Source organism: Cladophialophora immunda (genome assembly GCF_000835495.1).
Source record: "Cladophialophora immunda strain CBS 83496 unplaced genomic scaffold supercont1.7, whole genome shotgun sequence".
Classification (NCBI taxonomy): domain Eukaryota; kingdom Fungi; phylum Ascomycota; class Eurotiomycetes; order Chaetothyriales; family Herpotrichiellaceae; genus Cladophialophora; species Cladophialophora immunda.
This window is the reverse complement of record NW_015622547.1, coordinates 104,973-125,189: the sequence shown is the minus strand read 5'-3', so window position 1 is coordinate 125,189 and position 20,217 is coordinate 104,973. Positions and strand designations below refer to the sequence as shown.

The window sequence follows — 20,217 nt, the reverse complement described above, 5'->3', positions numbered from 1 at the left end:
AATCAGCGGAAGAAATCAGAAGCCACAGGCTCAAACCCCGGAGCAAATTGGGCTCCGGACTCGTGGGCTCCTGGGGCTGCAAAACGATGACACCAAATGCCCGCGCAAAGGCAGTCAGTCCTGTTACTGGGGATTTTCGCCTGTCCGGAACCTGCAACTAACTACATTGCGTGCCATTCAATCCATACACAAAACCGACCGGGAAAGCACTAAGGACGAATTTGAGGAGCTGAGCTTGAATGTCCTTTTTTGACTGGTACTTATGCGGTGCTGGCCAGCTTCCGCGGCTTCAGTTCTCAAAGACCGGCTACTGATGGACCACCTCTCCAGAGTCCCCCGCCTGCTTCACAAGAATCCGTTCTGCACTCGTATTCATGCGCAAGAGTGCACTTAGAGCCAATTCTGTCGTCCATGCGCAGCTCAACCGGTCAACACATAATCACCAAGTGCACCAATCTCCAAGCCACTTTGTTGTTCGAAGCGCATAGTCGATATTGGTGATCGTTGTTGGCAACTTAGGTACAGCCGATGTACCATTTCTTGTCTCCGCCGTTAATTCCTCGATGACTGGCTGCTTGTCCTGGGCCCGTCGCCTCAGATGACAACAATCAAGATGGTGAATCATTTCCTGGAGCGCGATTCTGATCTTGAGCCACCTGATGGTGGTGAAACCCCGGACTATTCTAGCTGCCACGCCCGAAGTTGATGGTAATGCCGAAGTTGATTTCTGCCATTGTGAATAGAATGCTCACTTTCTTGTTGCTGGAAATTGATGTCACGTTTCTAGGTGAAGGTCCAAGCTCTCGCTTTTCTTGTCGATAATGTGGTTATATTTTTGTTAGGATGAGCTACGAAGGAACGGTGAAGCTTAGGGGAGCGGCTTTTATGCACCTTGGAAGAGAGGTCCACATCGGCAATGTTCGAAAATTGACACGCCCCGATGAGGGTGACAAGAACCTCCAACTGCACTATTCGGTAATGCTCGGTACTGGAGTCTTCAGTGATAGACTGCCTACCTCGCCGACATCCTGGAAGGGCTGACTTCACGCAAAGTGACACAGGGTGGCTTGTTTTGGCCGATTCTTCACCTGATACATATTGCAGAATGAAAAGTGACGAGTCAACGCCTGAAGAACCACTGTGCCACCGGGCGGATTGCAAATCATGGACGTTCAATATCCCAACGCAAATTTGAGAGCTATTCAATAATATGGACGAGGGTTCCACACATTGTCGCAACAGGCTCACTGACAATAAGCTCTTTCCACCATGTTTAGGCCCTTTGTCTTTACATTCGAAACAGGCCGGCTATGCAATCACCAGACTCCACATTCCTGATTGGTAGCATCCTGTTCCCTGTCCATGATTAGGATGCACCGGCACCGAGCAAAGGCTTGCCTGGCAGCGCAGCAACAAACGTGCAAACAAGCACGAAGCAATTCTTGTCAAAGCTCATGCGGAGGATCATTGCAGATCGATACGCACAAACTTGCGACGGCAATGCGGTGGGAAAAGAAGCCTATCGCCCTCTTTCCTCCAAAGATGCTAAAGAACAGTTTCCAACGACCCAGAACTCAAACGATTAGGCGGCAAAAGTGGAGTATCCGATCCAGGTGCTGGCTTTTCCATACAGAAGGTCTTTGTGCTGTTTCTTTTGCCGTTGAAGCGTTTGCTCTTGGAATCATGTCGCCACATCTGCTGATTGTCAAATGCCCTTTATATGGATTGGTCTTTAGTGGTAATAGTTTCCTTGGACGTTTTGATCAGACAGGACAGATGCTTCACCAACCGTATCCAGTCACTATCGCCGCGACAACGTTGGTCGGTCAGTTCGTGAGCCTTGGGAGAAAATTCCGGAACCATTCTTTTCACAAAACCCAAACAGGTCCTCGAAACCTTGAACACTCTCTCTTCTCACACGCTTTGCCCATCTTTTCACTGTCTTCAGCATTACTTTGCATCACATTTCGCCGACCTCGCAAGGGTATTTTACAATTCATCGTTATTAGCTCCACTACAGCTGGTATCACAGCCAGTCTGTTGGTGCGAGATCATCCTTCTTCACGGACTCACCTTCCTCAGAAAGTTCAAATTGACACAATTCACGACCAGAGGGACGACTAAAGCCTGCGAAATCAGCCCATCTCATTCACACAGCATTCTTTCTCCTTCAGTTCGAGACAACAAAAAAGTGCTTGGTGATCAAATTATGGGCAGTTTTCTCAAGATTGGGCAGTTTTCACTGCACGTCACCATGCTCGCAGTACCACCATTGACGCTTAATGGCAAACCAACTGATGGCATCGAATACCACTATTGCTGCAATGATGATTGTGGCTTTCTCTGGGCTGTGCAGTGGTGTGCGCGACCGCGGAAGAAAATCCCAAACACCATAGATCTGAGTTCATACAAGCAAAGAGCCATCCCCAAATTGTGCTCATTGTGCAAGAATGCGTTGAAGGCAAGGGAGTTCGTGAAGGAAGAGGCACAGCATACGGCAAAGCAGGAAGCAAAGCAACAAGAGGGACTGTTCGAGAGACTACAGAATGAGATCGGAGGAGAGAAGAGTAGGATAATGTCCACTGCGGGATTCGAGGATATTGCTTTGGGTGAACCCGCTGAAGGAACAGACAAGACTTTGGCAAAGGATCTTTCGTGGGATTTCATCGAGGAAAGCGATGCGAACGAGGAATGGAGTGTCATCAACCACTTTGGCTCTGCTGCGATCGAACACAGAGACGCGCATGTGGACACTGAGCTGGTGCGACCATAAGAGGATGCTGGGCTATCCAAAGCTCGGCTGTCGCCCTCCTTGGACAAGGCTGGGTAGCAAGGCTTCTTGGCTATGGAAACCGATGCCACATCAAAGTCCAGCTTTTGCACAGGGTGCCAGCGTCCGCCGGACAAGTACCAGACAGTGTGATGAGCCAAGGATATGCCGCCGCTTTTTCGCCATGTCTTCACTGTTCACGACAGATGTTTGCGCACAAAATCCTTCGTCTCTTTTATTCTTCTCATCCATCCAAATTCTTTACTTCCTCAGTATCTTGTCCGATCAAACTAAGCAAGCGTATCGCTCCACTATTTCGCACACACAGAATCAAGCCGGTACAGCCACGACAAGCACATCAACTGCCCGCGACAAAGATTCCCACGTCCTCAACTCGATCTAAACTTTTTCCAACGTCCAATCCCCAAAGTCAAACGAGACAATACAATGGCCACCAAAGTCCCCACCAACTCACCCACCCTCTCCGGCAATGGTCGCACTCTCCTCCCCATTCGCAGCAACGTCCAATTCGTTAACGAACCTCCTACCGACGCGTCTGCCATTCTCTCATCGATCAACGAGAAGCAGACTGACGATGACCACAAATTGGAGGGCATTATCCTGTACATTTGCAAGAACTATCAGACATGCAAAGGGCTATGGGCCGTCAGCTGGGTGGAAAAGCCAAAATGCCCAAAACACTTGATCAAGGTCGCGAAGTACAAGGAGCTGGCTGTGATGAAGACATGCGAGGCCTGTGAGCTGGCGGAATGGGAGCTTGTCGACAAGGCTGAGGGCGCCGACGAGGCTGAGGAATGGGTTGGCCTATGAAGAATGCGCCATAGGCAAATGAAGGAGAGCGAGGGTTGGCTTTTGTGGTGGTATTCGTCTTTATGTGGATAGCAAGCCTGCTTCGCGTCTAGAGAAGGCGCCGTCTCCATAAGGAGATATAATATGACTCACGTTCATGAAATACTTCATACTCACACTTGCTGCATGCCATTGTTGACCTGGCAAACCTTGCGATTTTTCAATTGTTGTTGTGTCGATATACACCGGCGAATATCACGTCATGACACCATGTAGAGCGCCTCGTCCAATATCCTTCATCTCTGTGTTTACAAGGCAGTCTCCTGGAGCATAACGGTGTGAACATGGATCTGAAGTCAATATAGACCCTTTTTGGGCGGAAAGGCCCCACATCCTCAACGGTTCAAGAATTAGGCAGGTTTCCCGGGCCGCTGCTTAAAGTCTCCTCGCCCATCTCAATATCGAGAGCACGATCACGGTCCTACATCAAGTTAGCCTGCGTACCTATTCGCACTCTCTGCGGGACTACGGTCGACAACAAGATGGCTGTCGAAGGGACGGAGCAAATGATCCATCGTGATCCCGCTCTGTTGTGAGTTGCTTTCTCCAGACACAATATCTGCTCTTTACTGACTGACATGCTTCAAAAGCTATTGGATCTTACTGCCCATTACCATTGTGATGATATTGACCGGAGTCCTCCGACACTACGCCACGGTTCTACTACATACTCCGCCCAAACCTCCGAACAGCCTTCCCGAGTCTCGTGAACGGCAAGCGCTTCTCCGTGGCATCAACCTGCGCAATAACGCAGCTGCCGCGGTGACCACACCTTCGTTCAACCGCCGGAAAGAATACCTTGTCGATGGCTACCACAAGGGCACGTTTTTGAAAGGAGGGCCGGACTCCAAGGATCAAGGCGCAGCAAATCCAATGTCTGACCCTGCGGCCATGGAGGGTATGATGGGAATGATGAAAGGAAACATGGCGATGATGATCCCTCAGACACTGATCATGTCCTGGATCAACGCCTTCTTCGCGGGCTTCGTCATTCTCAAGCTGCCCTTCCCACTCACTATTCGATTCAAGTCTATGTTGCAGTCAGGCGTCATGACTCGAGACCTGGATGTCAGATGGGTGTCCAGCTTGTCGTGGTACTTTTTATGTCTCTTCGGGCTTCAAAGCGTTTTCATCTTCATTCTCGGCAATGAGAACGCGGCCAGCCAGATGGCGCAGCAGATGGCGCAAATGAATCCGGGCGCAAATGCCAATCCCTTCGGTCCAGGCCAGGAGCCTCACAAGATGTTCCAGGCGGAGGCTGAAAATCTGGAGGTTCTGGATCATTGGAGCATTCTTGATGGCGTAGAGGATCGGCTCTTACGCATCTATGGCAGCTAGCTCCATTGTTTCATAAGACGTGGACGTTGCAACCTCCCATCTCCCAGGGGCTTACAAGGCTTCCTAGCACTATAAAAGATCCCCCCCCCCCCCCCCCAGGTCGAGCAACTGTTGGAGAGTTGCTGTCAAACCGCCGAATTGAATGCGGAAATAGCGGTACTACTCCTGTCAGCCTGAGTTTGAAGGACGCTCAGCTAAATCTACAAGATTACCAAGTGGGAGCCTACACTCATCCCACCCCGACGGCCGATATGGCTTCGCGAAATGTGGCTAGCCAAATGATATGCAAGGGGGTTACTTTCACTACAGGGGAAGGCAGAGGCTTGCTCCCCATAAGAGCACCCTCCATACAGGACCAAGTCTTTAGCACGTCGACTCAGAACAGGCGACATAGCGCGTTACAGACTTGCGCCCTTCTAATCACGAGAACCTTGCATTCGATGGACCGAGCTGAGATGCGGACAGCACAGTAACATAGAGTGGATTTGAGCGGACGAAAAATGTACGGCTTGTTCAAGATTGTGACTTGTTGTCTATCGGGGTATCGTGTTGTGCTATGCTCTGTTCGCTCTGTCCGCCAAAATAAAAGAATTCCTGATGTCTCGAACCACACCCAAATATGCGCTGCGACTCTAATCCGGCGTCGATTGTCGTTCATACATGCGTCTTTTCCAGGGCTTTGGCCAATTCATCGACTTCTTTATCCTTCTCCTCTGCAACCTTCTCCTCCTCGGCCTCCTCAGCCTCCTGGAGGATTCTCTCTGCTAGCTCTTCCTCCTCCTCTTCCTCCTCTTCGGCTTCTTCCTCCTCCTCCTCCTCTTCTCCTTCCAGTTCATCCAAGTCGTCCAGTCCCCAATGGCCCTCTGGGTCCTCGTCCTTGCCCAGCTCATCTTTTCTGTCGCTCAACAGTGCAGCCAACTCTTCGATTGAGGGGTCCTCCTCCTCAAACTTGTTCCCGTTCAATTCCACCCGTCGTAACCTGGGCAGATCGTGTTTTGCAGCTCTTAGCAGTGACTTCACGCCCGCTGGGGTGATATCATTGTACTGTAATCTGAGGATCTCCACACTCTCGTTACCGCCCCCGGAGAACGACTCGAAAACTTTGATCGCACCACGAGCGCCCAGCAGGTCGTCACCAACACCTAGTTCTTTGAGATTGGACCAGCCATTCAGCGCTCTCGCGAGCGCCTGCGCACCCTTCAGTGTGAACGTGTTGTCTTGCATGTCTAGCACCTCGAGATTTTCGCATTTCGATAGGCCAGAAGATATCAGGTGGGAGATGCCCTCTGGTCGGATACCATTTTGGGTCATCTTCACGCTTTTAATTCCGGCCTTGTGTGCCTCGTAAGCCCTCGCCCAGGCGGGCATGCTTCCGTTCTCCAACCTATTGCGACCACATACAATGCTTTCCAGGTGTGGCACGTTCTTCCCTTCTTTCCTAGCCGCCTCTTTTCTCTCTGCAAGCTTGATGAGTGCTTCGGCAATCGCCGTGCCCGCCTCGGGACCCATGCCATTGTTATTTAAGACCAGGTGTTTTAGCGGGGTGTGTTTGGACAGGAAATCGACGAGAGGATCCTTCGTGTTGAGCCCGAACGCATTGTCGCTCAGGTCTATCGTGTGGAGGTTGGGGCACTCGAGCAAGGCAGTGAGAAGGGACGATAATGCTGGGGGGATCTCATCAAGGAGACGCGAGGTGAAAATGTCGTGGAGGTCGGCGCTTTGGAGAGTCGACTTTGAGGCCAAGATCGGTGCGAGCGCGGCGCATGCGGACACGCCTAACGTATTTCCAGAGAGATCGATATGGGTGACCGAGGAGGACGATGTGAGTAGGTCGATGTGTTTCTCAAGATCTTCTTTGCTGTCGATTTTGAGGCCTTTGCCGGCAAGGGAGAAGGTCGACGAGGGTTCCTCAGCCATATTCGGGAGACCGAGATACTAGACGTGGTTCATGTGGCAAACTGTAATAGGTATGAGTGGTTGGGTGGAAGATTGTGCACTTTGATATCGGATGAAAACAAATATGCAGTTTGGAGCCCGCGCTCGGCGTTATTGGGTCTAGATTCTAGAATGCGGTGGAGGCAGCACCTCCCGCATATCACTTGGCGGCGACCTAAGTAGAGATGCAATTAGAACTCGCTTTACGACTTACTCCGACTTCGACTTACTCCGACTTCGACTTACTCCGACTTCGACTCACTCCCTTACCTCTCGCTCCCACTGTCACAATGGTCCTGGCATTATGGCGAGAAACTAACACGGTCGCAAAGCATGTGCCGCAGCGCCTTCTGTGGAAAAGAGACACCCAAATTACACACAGCTGATCGCGAGTATGAAGAAAGATGCTCTTCCACGCCAGCTGCAAGCAGCACACCGGTCTCACACCAGCCCCGGCCAGTCTCAAAAGGTATGGCGATCTTGAGTGGCTTGTTCTCGGATGCCTGTCATGTAAGATGAATATACGGGCACTGGACTAAGGCAGCTGACGACTTCGGTCTCAAACTCAGCAACGTCCGGAGCAGTCAAGTCAGGAACACAGCCACGCTTTGACGGTGTTGCAGAACGCTTTCCCGAGGCAACAGCATACTAAGGGCACAGAACACTCTTAGGAGCATTTGGCCGGTTCCAATTGACCTTGCACGAGTTTTACAAGCGGTGCTCGCGTTTCAGCGATCTTGGAGCCATGACGAGCTCTCTTGTATCAGATATCTAATCGTGCTCAGCTCTAAACTACCCAGAATCGTCAATGGCCTTATGTATCACAAGTCTCCGAAGAGCTCACTGAATGGAAATCGGTCTCGAAAGTGATATACACTCGCTTCCTCTTTATGTAGATGCCCGGGCTCATACAGTGTTATCACTGCTTCCAAATTTTGTTGATACCAACTCTAAGTCTACACCAGCGGCCCCCGTTTCTCCAGAAGATACATTGGCAATGAGGGATCATGATCTGTTAGAGGATCCCTGCTGGGTCTCTCACTGGAAGTAGTCAGGTGAGTCCACGATAGACGGTCCGTCATGGCTCATCAGAGCAGGCTCTGGACAAAATCGATGATGATTTGCCAACCCCTCATAGCAATCTCCACGGCAGCAGCATCAAACAACGTAAAACCATGGGGCGCACCAGGCACGAAACGCAGTGTGGCCGGATTTCCGTATCGTAGCCACCGGAAATGCATCAAGGCCGAATCATCAACTAACGCATCCTCGGTTCCGACCAGGAATAGCGCTGGGCATAGTCCAGACAAGTCGCCGTAAGCTGGGGACACCTTCCTGGTCTTCCGAGCTTCCAAGGGCATGTCTTGAAGATAGGCACTGAAAAACCGTTCAGCGTCTTCGAGCCCAAGGATAGGAGAAGTACTGGGCGCGAGCTTCAACGAAGGGAGGATGGACAAATCAAAGCACCCATAACTCAAGACCACGCCCTTGATTCCCGCAGCTTTATCATTCTCCTTGAGATGAAGCAAGGCCAGCGCAGACAACGTTGCTCCTGCAGACTAAGTCAATGTCAGCAATGATCCCGCACCTAGGAAGAGTGTAGGATTTACCTCTCCACCCAGGAAGCAAAACTTTCCGCCTAGCTGAAGCAGGCCATTAGCAGAAGAATCGTCTTGCTGTGGTGCCACCTACCGTTGCTTCTGCGTTCGAAACAAGCCAGCCGGCAACATCCTCGCAATCGTGGAGGGCGGCTGGGTATCTATGCTCAGGTGCAAGTCTATATTCGACGGAGAGCACGATTAAGCCCGTATTTTCTGCGATGTGACTCAAAAGGTGGTCCTGGCTTGAAACAGTTAAGACAGGGGGTTTCCGACGTGGTGCTGGACTGTTACCCTTTGGCTGTCCCCAGAACCCAGCCTCCGCCGTGGATGTGCAGGAAGATCCCTCGTTGTATCGTTGAAGACGCGGAAGGCCTCACGACTCGGCACATGACCGTTCTCCCGTCTTCCCTGGACGGAATGTCAACGTTCGTCGCCCCTTCAACAAAGGTATACGCTGGGAAGACGGTCTGTCCTTTCTCCCGCATATCACGGTAGACTTGTGCTCCGACCTGGCAACGGTTAGGTTCGCGTTATGGTGAACTGGGAGCCAATTCCCAGGGGCAAAGGATGAACAAGTGCCCATACCTCCCACCATTTCTCATCTTGCTGACGTGCCAAATGGCAGGAACGGTTCAGCTGTACCGTTTGAGAGCTCGTGTTTGAAGGGTCAAAGGCGCGCAAATCGTATACACAGTCCGAGTGGACCTTTTTCGGCGTTCTAGCCATATCAGCTTCGAGTGACAGCGACCATGGGTGCAGGGCCAAAAGCGAGACAGACTATGAATGGTGATGTTACTATAGCGGGAGCATCTGTTTGGAACTAGCCGAAAGGGTTCGACCGAGGCTCACCACCCAGAGGTTTTGGCAATCGTCCCAGATGCCCATTTCCACCGATTGGTGCATGCCTGGTCCAATCGGCAGTGGCCCGGTCGAGCAATGAGACCATCAAGCCAGTGGACCAGCCCGAGCTTTGTACCCATGCACTTCTGGGGAACGAGATAATGCCAAAGCAGTCCTTCAGCCGACACGAGCGGAGCCATTCTTCAACCGCTCCCTGGGGCCGAACATTCGGCTTCAAACAAAGCGCGATACGGGAATATGTTTCGTCGATCAGGTGAATGACGGTAAACCTGGACCGAGTGGCAAGTCTGTCTCTGCACGATGGCCCGTCTCGACCTGCCGCCATTGCAGACTGATATGGAGCTTGACGAGCCGACCTAGCCTCCCTTGGAAGCTGCAAGCTACGCCCACCAGATATAACATCTCGACAGACAACGGCTGTTGACTGAGTGCCTGTGATACATAGTGAGGGCCCCATTATGGCTCCTGGAATTTTAAAAGAGGAATCCATGCCCGAAACGTCCAGTGATGTGCTGGAAACAGTTGTCAATTACGCAAAGAAAGTCCCCAAGGCAGATGAGACTGGCTACGTGATACCCGATACTTATCTTGGGGCTCGACGTCCGATCAAGATTCTAGTGATTGGCTTTGGTGCCGCTGCCATCAACATTGTCCATGCAATTGGCCAACGGAAAGACAACAACGTTGTGGTGCAATGTTACGAGAAGAACGACGAAGTTGGGGGTACTTGGTTTGAGAATAAGTACGCTTCTAAAGAAGGATGTGAAGCGAATTCCGCTGATGTGCTTCTAGGTATCCCGGTTGCGCCTGTGATATTGTAGGTGTTTCGACCTCTGGTGTGCCAGATTGACCCTAACTCCTCCACAGCCGGCTGTCAATTATATGTTTTCGTGGCACTCAAAGCCCGACTGGACTAGCTAGTAAGGCAGTTATCCTCGTCATCATCGGCGCTTTATCACTGACAGGCGGTAGTTATGCAACCTCACAGGAGATCCTGGGGTACTTCAAGGACATTGTGGACAAGCATGAAATGCATGGATTTGTCAAGCTGAGACACGCCGTCTCGGGGGCATGGTGGAACGAGGAGGCTGGGAAGTGGAAGATGAAGGTCACCCCTAACGGAAACGAGGAAGCAGCCTTCTACGACGAGGGCGAGGTTCTCATTAATGCCACAGGAGTCTTGAAGTAAGTGATATCTGTGCTGTAGGGACGTTGCCAGACTTTGTGTGGTGTGGAGTTCAGGATGCTAATCCAACGTACAGTCACTGGAAATGGCCGGCTGTTTCTGGAGTCGAGAAATTCAAAAACAAAGTGCACAGTGCGGCCTGGGATGATACTGTCAGCTTGGACGACAAGGTCGTCGGCATCATTGGAAACGGCTCGAGCGCCGTCCAGATTATTCCTGCTATATTTCCTCGTGAGTCTAGGAGACACTGGAAGAGGTGACAAGAATACTCAAGACCCAGTATAGGTGTGAAGAAAATGATTTCCTACCAACGGTCATCTACCTGGATCACGGCGGGATTTGCCCAAAAGTATGCCGGCGAAAATGGCGCCAACTTCAACTGTGAGAGCTTAAGCAGACTCGAGGAAGCACACACAGTGCAGCTGACTTAGACAAACAGACAGCGCAGAGCAAAAGGCCGATTTCGCTGCGAATCCAGCCAAGTACCTTCATTATCGCAAGATGGTGGAAGAAGAGCTCAACCAACGATTTAAATTTGTTCGTCTGCCATTTGAGTTGGCTCCTCGGAAGCTGGGCTAATCGAATCTTGATCAGATAATCAATGGGTCTCCTGAGCAGGCAGAAGCACTTGCGGTACGTTGCTGTTGACCGGTCGAGTATCCTCCAGAATCCTGACGCCACTCTAGTTCGCAAGGCTGGAAATGGCCAAAAAACTCCAAGGAAGAGAAGACTTGATCTCGAAGATGGTTCCCACCAATTACGCAGTAGGCTGCAGGGTATATCATTAAACACAATTCGTTCCACTGGCCGCTCTTGACTTGCTGACTGCCTACAACAGCGACCAACCCCAGGCAACGGATACCTAGAGTGCTTGACCGACGAAGGAAAGTGTGAGGTGACATTCTCCCCAATCCAGGAGATCACCGAAGAAGGCATCATCACAACCGATGGAAAACAACGCAAGATCGACGTGCTCATCTGTGCTACGGGGTTTGATGTATCCTTCCGACCCCGGTATCCCATTGTAGGTCAACGTGGGATCGACTTGCGAGATGCTTGGAAAGACCAACCATATACATATCTCAGCGCAACCGTCCCGGACTTCCCAAATTACTTCAGTAAGTCCTGACATTCCCTGTCGCATTAATAACGCGCGGTTCTTTCGTCTGGGTCCAAGTACTCACGATCTACACTGCCAGTGATCAATGGACCATTCGGGCCGTACGGGCACGGGTCCATTCTCCCTGTGATTGAAATAATTACACGCTACCTCGAAAAGTTTGTGGAGAAGCTCCAGACAGAAGACGTGAAATCCTTTGCCCCCAAAATGGAGGCGGTGGAAGATTTCAGACGTCATCGAGAGCTGTTCCTGAAGCGCACCGCGTGGAGCTCGCCTTGTCGGTCGTGGTTTAAAGGCGGCACGGCGGATGGTCCTATCATGATGTGGCCGGGAAGTCGATTGCACTTCTTCGAAGCAATGGCAAAACCACGCTACGAGGTATTTATCCCTCTTTCCTATATGTCACCAAACGCTTCCAGCCGGGGTACTAACTCTCCGCGTGTCAAAGGACTATGATTGGGTATACAACAGTGTCAACAGATTCTCCTACTTCGGCAATGGCTTCTCGCAGAGAGAAGTGGATGGGAACGACATTTCTTGGTATATCGACGGGGTCTAGTGGCGCAAACCCGGAGCAGATCTGGTAGAGATAGAGCAGATTCAGATCATGAAATGTTGACCTTGGTTTCAAATTTCAACTCTCTCGATCGATGTCCAGTCATGCTGAACAGCTCCAACTGGACTACGGAGCCCCTATACGACAGCTTCGAATGACTGTTTGCAGGGTCTGTGAGCCGTCTGATGAGTCTTATAAGAATGACGGCTAATCGCTGACTTGACCTAACCAATTCCTGCCCGTGAACCATGAGGCTGTGTATGCTGTGGTGAGTCCCTATACGAGCCGCCAATAGTTCTAGGCGGTGGGGAAATTGATGGCAATGCTGCAGCAATTTCCGGTTGGATCGGTTGTGTAATTTGAGCCGACAAACTGTGGGCCAACACACTTGGCAGCCGAAGTTCGCATCTTGGTCATGGACCATTGACGCTTTGGCCCGAGGTTAGTGCGAGGAGGGGCTCAACACTGTACGCGGCATGCTGGTAATGGATGTACTTGATTAAAAAGACGTGAGTAAACACCTGGGACAGACTGGCCCATCACCAGTATTCAACCATATCACCACACCTGCCACAACATCTGATCATCTTTTGAAAACGGCCAAGGCTTGTTAGAAAGCAACGGCGAACTCCTACAGCATCAAGATGTCTGTGAGCCACAGCGGCCGAGATGCCACCGACTGCAGTGTCGAGCCTGATCGGAGCAAAGTCAAAGGCAAGACTGCCATCATTACAGGGGGTATGTAAGATATCAAACTCCTGTCGCAACCAGGCGATGAGCATCTGATCGTCTGAGTGGAAAATGGAGGACTTTGGCAATCAGCCTTCCAACCGTCGAGAGCTTACTGACGATAACTCTCTGTTGACATAGGGGCCAATGGAATCGGGGCAGCTTATGCCCAGGCTTTAGCCAGCGCAGGGTACACTCGATCATGTCATAAAGGACCCCGATATCACATATAAGGTCAGATGCGATGGCTAATGGGAGTTTCCGTTGCAGAGCTCATGTCATGATTGGTGACCTCGACGACCGTCGCTCCGCCGAGATAGCATCTTCATACCCAGGGTACGCTTGAATCTCCCCAGGTGGCGTTGTATATCTTTTTTCTCGAAGTCTTTTACATGGCAAGGGGAGTGGTCGCATGACCGCTGCCCCTGGCTTTGCCGCCCTCGCAAAGAAATCTCTTTCTAACACTTAGTCCTCTCTCCAAACAGACAAATCTGGACATGGCATTGTGATGTGACCAGTTGGGACGATCAGGCAAGGATGTTCGAAGAGGCGCTTGCAAGGTCGCCAAGTGGTTGTATTGATATCGTTGTGGCCAATGCAGGAATCAGTGGACAAGATCCAGTTTTTGTTGATGATTGTGAGTATCACATCCACCTACTCCCGCCTCCGATGACAATGACATGGCCACATTCGAGACTGACTGTCGTGCATAACCGCTCAAGCCTCCGCACAGGCACCACAGAAACCAGACCTCAAGATATTGGACATCAATCTCATTGGCGTCTTTTACACGGTCAAGTTGGCTCTCTTCTACTTCCGCAAGCAATTCAACGCGGCGGTGGCAGCAGGGAATGAAAGGTCGGACTCTAGTCTTATTCTACAGGGCAGCCTTGCCGGATACGTTGATCAGCCCGGTTCACCACAGTACAATGCCTCCAAGTTTGGGCTTCGAGGTACGATGAGGTGCTTGAGGAGAACGTCGCTGCAGCACGGCACCAGAGTCAACTACATCGCTCCATGGTAAGAATTGTTGGTTGTGCCTGTTTATGTATCGAGTGCGACATCCCTCACGCATGAGAACCTCCGTGAAACTATTTAACGGCAGATCAACGCAGATTTTGCAAGACTTATGCACGGATGATGCGCTGACCACTTGCCGGATTCTGAAGGTACATCAAGACTGATATCATCAGTGATGCCGTCGCGGAACGCATCACTTCGAAAGGAGCCGTCTTCGCCTCTATACAGGACGCGGCTGAAGCTCTTATAAGGATCGCTTCCGACACAAGTATCTGTGGTAAGTGACTGGGTATCCTATGGAGAGAGTAACATGGTGGTCATGGCCAGTTCCTGACCATACATACAAATTCATCACGTTACTCAGCATACTGATGCTCAATCCTAGGTCGATCACTCGCGATTGTTCCTCGCATGTGGGCGCCTCGAGGATACTTGGACGTGAACCACGACGACTACGAGGACGGCGACTTCCTCAAACAATGGCAAGAAATAGTCCTGAAAACTAGCCACAGACTGACGGGACCGTCCGTAGTCAACTGAAGACGTGAGGACGCGGGAGATTGATTTACTAGCTGCCACAGATGCAGGACGTCATGTAGCCGCAAGTAGTGTGGAGCTAAAGTCGCTTTTGACAGATGCGATTCCAAATCCCGTCCAAGCAATACCTCAACAACAATACCACATATGCCGTAGTAACATTCTCAATGATCGGACCACCGTGTCTATAGATTACAACCCTCAAACTACACACTTGGTGGAGATCGAGACTGTGAAAGCTCACAATCTCCTAACCTCACTTCTGTCCGCGAGATTTGTTGACCCTCGACCCGTCAGTCCGCAAGCGACCGAGAGCCGAGCAGAAGCCAAGAGCCGATTTGAAATTTGAAGAATTTTCTCAGTCCATTCAGACTGTACAATGCCTCCGGATGGTGCGTGTGTGTCTCCATCCCCCCAGCCCTCGACTACCGGCTTTCGCTTTGGAGTACGGAGGATGCTCGGAGGTAGAGAAGTGGATCCAGATCCTTCCTTTGTCGGTTAGCGCGTCCCGGTTTACCTCGGACCGACTTCGCCTCAGAGCAGTAGGGGCTTTATATCCCAAATCTGCCGCATCTGTTGCTCCGAGCGCCCTCTCCATTTCAATCGGCCTCTACTTACCTCTCTCTGTCAATCGGATGAAAGGTGTCGGCAACAAACGGCCAAGATGCTGACTTCGGATGCTGGAGCTAAAGCTCGACCAGCGTCAATGGCTCCCCGCGGCGGGAGGGCAGCTAGAGCTTGCTTGCGTTGTCATGCACGCAAAGTCCGCTGCAATGCAGCTTCGCCCGGAAATGACGGCCAGTGTTCCTCCTGCGTGTCGATTGGGGTTCCGTGTGAGCTGGGACCAGAGCGAAGACGGTTCGTAGAATGCTCCCCAAGCAGAGATTGCGCGGCTAACTTGTCAAATTTGCAAGGCAATATCGCCAGCGTCAGAAAGGTTCCTACAACACCACTGTCACTCCGATCGATGGCCTGCTGGGAGACGCGCAGAGTGCATCTGTAGACGGCCTGCAAGGGCAGCTGAGGCCCAAGCCCACATCCGCCGACCAAGCTCACTCTGTTTTTGAGACAGCAACAAGACAGCCGGACGCATTGGTTGGCGGCGACTATGGCGTACGAAACCACGGGCTCCAGAACACGGTGTGTGACCAGAACGAGGCTCATCGCGATCTTAACGATCTTCCAACGGTCGCCTCGGTCTCGTCAGGAGCAAGGTCTTCAAGTGGCGGTGCTCCCACCACTGCCAATGCTTTCGAGAACAATGTTTGGAGCGGTCCTCTCGAGGCCGTCAGACACACCTCTGAGAGTCACTCTGCAGTCTCTTTGGGAGCGGCAACGCTTGGAGATTCTGCTCAACCGAGGACAGCCTCGACAACAAAAAGCAAACCCCGGAGATACTTTGTGTATTCTGGCGACACCCTTTCCCACTCTTTCCTGCCTCATATGGCCGGACATCGACGTTTCAAAAGGATCAGCCGTCTTGTACCAGAAACGCGACAGTCGACCAGCATGAGTCTCTCCAACGAGCCATTTCCTGTCGCTACATGTCCATCACACTGGTGGGAACCGAAAATGCTCCAGTCCACTAGCAGCGGAGATACCGTCTTTGGCCACTTGAATTCGGTGGACACGTTTTACCTTACTAGGCTCAAGAATGTTCTCTATTTCCCGGAGATCTCTGTTGCACGCATGTTTTTTCTCGCATTTAGAGACCACGTACTGCCTACCTGTCCCGTTATCGACAGATACGAATTGACCGAGATCTACGAAAATTTCACCAACGGGCATGTCACATATCCCATGCTTTTGCACTCGATTTTCTTTTCATCATCACAATATGTCTCCCAGGATTCACTGACACGCGCGGGGTTTGACTCACTCCACGAGGCCAAGGCATATTTTTACGAACGCGCGACCTTGCTCTACGCATTGAACTGCGAATACGACCAGCTCAAGATCATCCAAACTCTTTTATTTGTTAGTATGTGGTGGTCCGACTTCAGCGAGGAAAAGGGGACCAAATACTGGATCTCGTGTGCCTCGAACCTGGCGCTAGCCATCGGACTGCATAAGGCTGTGCCCGCCGCAGCACGTCTAAGTCAACAGGATCGATCAATGTGGCGCAGAATCCTCTGGACTGTCTACGTGAGTTGAACCCCGCGGACTCACTCACAGGTTCCTCCTCCATCTTCGCATTCTGATTGGGACTAGAGCAGGGACTGCAACGCCTCAGTTGCCATGGGCCGTCCCATCACGATCAACAGCAAGGAAATCGATGTTGAAGAGCTGAGTGATGCAGACTTCTACGAAAGGCCGGATGAATGTCCCCTCGGCCAGTCCCCTGACCCAGGGGCGCAAGCTCTGGTGGAATTCACCGAATACTCACCGGCCCAAATCTTTTACGCCATCAAGACCGCTCGCCAGGCCGCTCTACGTAAGTTTGCTCCTTGGGTCGTTTTATTTAGCTCTTGTTTCCGTGACCCATTCTTTTATGCTTTCGACGGTGGTTCGAGTTCGATAATTGACTTTCATTCCCTCATCAGTCGACCGAACGATCATGATCGATTTGGATTACGCTCTCGGCAGCGACGAGGCGATTAGAGATCTGTATCAATGCCAACAAGAAATCACAGTCCTGCGAACGGAGCTATGTAGCTACATCACCAGCCAGTCTGATGCGGGGGCGAAAAATGGAAAGTCCGTCCCTACCCAGATGCGTTGGATCACGTTTCTGCAGCTGAGCACTGAACGGACCTTGTCGATTGCCTGTCGCTACCTGCGAAGACACATTGAAAACCGTCAAGCTTGGGATGCTGCTTTCTCGCACAGTCTGTCTGAGGTCCGGGCGGAAATGGTCCGAGCAGCTGCCAGGACGCTGAATTTATATGAAGAGCTCCTGCATTCTGATTGCCTGAGATATTCTCCCAACTTTTTGTAAGTTGGCATCTTCCTCTCTAAGGCGCCGCCTTGGGGGCTACACACCACTGACCCAGATTCAGGAACACACCCATCTTTGGGGCCATGGTAACGTACGCCGAAATCATCAAAGAAGCCCGAGATAAAGGCCGGGTCGACAGGATTGCAACCAATAAGTACGAGCTTGGGACCATGATTTTGGAGGAGATGGAATCATTTTGGCCTGCCTCAGCTTGGGCGTGCTCTTTGTTCAAGATCTTGGCCGAAAAGGATTTCTTACCTCTCCGAATACTGCCACATGCTTCGCGGTGGCAAAGCCCTGACCCCGGGGGTGAAGAAGTCGGGACTGGCTTCAACCAGGATGGTCCCCCCACTGAGAAATCGGCCTTCGACTGTGATCCGCTGCAGGACATGAACTTCTTCCTGAACTTCAACGCCGGCGGTAACCTCGAGACTGTGTTTTCTGACGACCTCTTTGACCCACAGACGTGGTATGCGGCGACACAGGCCACTCAGTAACAAAACTTACGATCCCAGCTGGAAGGTTATGTTCCGCCTTGCTGCTTTCGCTATTCAATAGCTTTTCTGTCAGCCAGTCTATAGTGTAAGAATTGTGGCCTTGCACGCGTATAATATCCCCAGAGGAGCAAACTCTGTCTCAGGTCGGCACTGCTCTACTATTGCTACCTAAAAAGAGGTCATTGGCATTGCCATAGAAAACAATGTGAAGAGTTGGGTAATGACGCCATGGTGTCTTATTGTTTTGGGGCCATCTCACAGACAAAGAAAGAATTCTTCCCTGTTGTAGCCAGCCTGGCCCATGCTATTTGAGGAGCAGCTAAAGCCTAGACGGAGCTTGCTAGGAGCCCCTTCTCCTGAAAGCTATGCTTTCGAGCCTTTCCTGCTTCTGGTCCATTCGGCTCGACGAGTTGAAGATTGCTCTCCTGGCTCTTTCACTCAAACCTTGTTCTGAATGCCAGTGCGGCAGGATCTTCCTCCCACGAGACTCGGTCCAAGTGGTTCTTCGCTCCAAGCCACACCGGGCGGGTGAGTTGAAACCCCCAATCCACGTCGAAATACTTGCCACACGCAGCATACAAGACCATTCCCTGGCATTGGTGGTTGAGGGACAGATACGCGACCGCTTTCGCAGGAACATCTGCCGGCTGCATGCACTCCCTGGCCGAGACAATCTTCTCACGCTGTTCTGGAGGAATAATGCCTGTGTCGGTCCAAAACGGGCACACGAGATTGAGTCGGATGTTATATTTTTCCGGGATATCAGTCCGCAACGTCCGGATCAAGCCTAAGAGCTATACAGTGACAAACCATTCCGATCAGCAGATGACTTTTCAGTGAGAGGGAAGCCTACTTGCGTGCAGGCTCTTGCTACTACTTACGCCGTGCTTAGCGACAGCATACATCGGTGTGCCTCCCACGCCATTGAAACCTGTCCCGCGTTAGTTGAAAGCTGCTCGCGCGGAGAGGAAGCCGACCCCATCCAAGGCTTGCATACTTTTACCGCTGCCGGTGATCACTATACTTCCAGCCTCCGGCTGTTTCTTCATAAAGTGCACGGCGAGTTTAAAGCCATTAATGGGGGCAATGAGATTGACTGCCAGCACAGAGTATTGGGGCTCTTTCAACCTCCCTTGATCGTCGCACTGGTCCAAAAAGACATCCTCAATCTCGCCGACTCCCGCGTTTAGAAAAGCAATGTCGATGCGACCATATGTCTTTGCCGTCCATTCAAACAAGTCGTACTGCTCGTCCCACTTGGTGAGGTCCACCTTGCGAAAGACGACATTGGCGGTGTCTTCAGGAGGGGGGTTCAGGTCCGCCGAGACGATTTGCGCGCCGTGCGCCGAGAAGAATTTGACTGTCGCAAGTCCAATGCCACTGCTCCCGCCTGAGGGACTCCTGGTCAACGCGTCGAGGGATAACGAGACAAGATTCGAGAGACGACGCACCTGTGATAATCACGACCTTGCCCTTCAGGCCGGTGAAAATCTTCTCGTCGAACGTGATCTCCGCCATCTTGGAACCAGGTTGTGCCGAAACCCGCGGAGGCTGCTGAGGGGAAGAGGTTTCTGGCTCTGTTTCCCCAAGGTTGATGGGCAAGGGTCAGCGCTGGGATTTCCCCTAAGTTGCTGGAATTTTGTGGTTTCTCGATGCTGGCACAATAGCCGCCAATGCAGAATGTCGCACAGTGAAGATATTAATGTCTCGTGCACGACCTAGAATCTTTGTTTTTGCATTTCCACCCCACTGGCACTTCATGTGGTTGAATTGAGCCCGCTCCTTTCAGTTCTACCGATAGCCGACGGCCGGCCAAGGGTAGCGAGGGCCCAGCTAACCCTCCCACTAGGAACTTTATTGAACGACCCTATTGGTTTCTAGAGCCGATCGAGGGAGATTCGTCCGAGAGAGGCAACACGGCAACTATTTTGCCTGGTTTCGATCATATTGCTATGTATTTAGGCTTAGGAGCAAAGAGCTCATATTGATCGCTCGGTGATAGTGCGGAGCAGCCGGACTATTGGTATAATTAGACAGAATTTTGACGGAGTGCGGAATCCAGCAATCCTTTCTGTCCGTCCGTCCATGTTCTCTCCTGCTCCTTGAAAGAGGTCACAAAGTTAGCCATTGAGGATTGACAGTATTGATGCAAAATGGTTGACTTTGACGCTTTGCCTGATTTTGATTCTCTGCCACCCGTGGAGGGAATGCCTCCAGGGTGTGCATGGGGTCTCTTTGACCAGGACGGAAAGAAGGATT

At 51.5% G+C, this 20,217-nt stretch overlaps 4 protein-coding genes across 4 annotated transcripts; 3 read left to right on the top strand and 1 right to left on the bottom strand.

Annotated features, from left to right (window-relative positions):
• Positions 1 to 1,362: 1,362 nt before the first annotated feature.
• Positions 1,363 to 2,124, top strand: PV07_10873 (uncharacterized protein; the record flags this gene model as incomplete). The annotated part of the gene is made up of 1 exon (XM_016398244.1): positions 1,363 to 2,124. One exon carries the CDS (start codon positions 1,363 to 1,365, stop codon positions 2,122 to 2,124), a length of 762 nt encoding a protein of 253 aa, XP_016242806.1.
• A 1,930-nt stretch (positions 2,125 to 4,054) lies between these two features.
• On the top strand, positions 4,055 to 5,071 carry PV07_10872 (uncharacterized protein). The gene is made up of 2 exons (XM_016398243.1): positions 4,055 to 4,172; positions 4,231 to 5,071. The coding sequence occupies exons 1-2, from the start codon at positions 4,123 to 4,125 to the stop codon at positions 4,976 to 4,978; spliced, it is 798 nt and encodes a 265-aa protein (XP_016242805.1). The 5' UTR covers positions 4,055 to 4,122; the 3' UTR covers positions 4,979 to 5,071.
• A 394-nt stretch (positions 5,072 to 5,465) lies between these two features.
• PV07_10871 (uncharacterized protein) lies at positions 5,466 to 7,014 on the bottom strand. The gene has a single exon (XM_016398242.1). It carries the CDS (start codon positions 6,893 to 6,895, stop codon positions 5,633 to 5,635), a length of 1,263 nt encoding a protein of 420 aa, XP_016242804.1. The 5' UTR covers positions 6,896 to 7,014; the 3' UTR covers positions 5,466 to 5,632.
• Positions 7,015 to 12,881: 5,867 nt separating this feature from the next.
• Positions 12,882 to 18,054, top strand: PV07_10870 (uncharacterized protein; the record flags this gene model as incomplete). Its single annotated transcript, XM_016398241.1, has 11 exons — positions 12,882 to 12,975; positions 13,108 to 13,156; positions 13,237 to 13,302; positions 13,452 to 13,603; positions 13,689 to 13,986; positions 14,136 to 14,263; positions 14,372 to 14,510; positions 15,438 to 16,668; positions 16,735 to 16,957; positions 17,067 to 17,457; positions 17,523 to 18,054. The coding sequence occupies 11 exons, from the start codon at positions 12,882 to 12,884 to the stop codon at positions 17,956 to 17,958; spliced, it is 3,207 nt and encodes a 1,068-aa protein (XP_016242803.1). The 3' UTR covers positions 17,959 to 18,054.
• Positions 18,055 to 20,217: the final 2,163 nt, after the last annotated feature.

Bases quoted from the DNA above. Each gene is read 5' to 3' on its own strand.
- PV07_10872 (XM_016398243.1), top strand. From the start codon at position 4,123: ATGGCTGTCGAAGGGACGGAGCAAATGATCCATCGTGATCCCGCTCTG. The intron at 4,173-4,230 runs GTGAGTTGCTTT...ATGCTTCAAAAG, and splicing joins CATCGTGATCCCGCTCTGTT to CTATTGGATCTTACTGCCCA.
- PV07_10871 (XM_016398242.1), bottom strand. From the start codon at position 6,895: ATGGCTGAGGAACCCTCGTCGACCTTCTCCCTTGCCGGCAAAGGCCTC.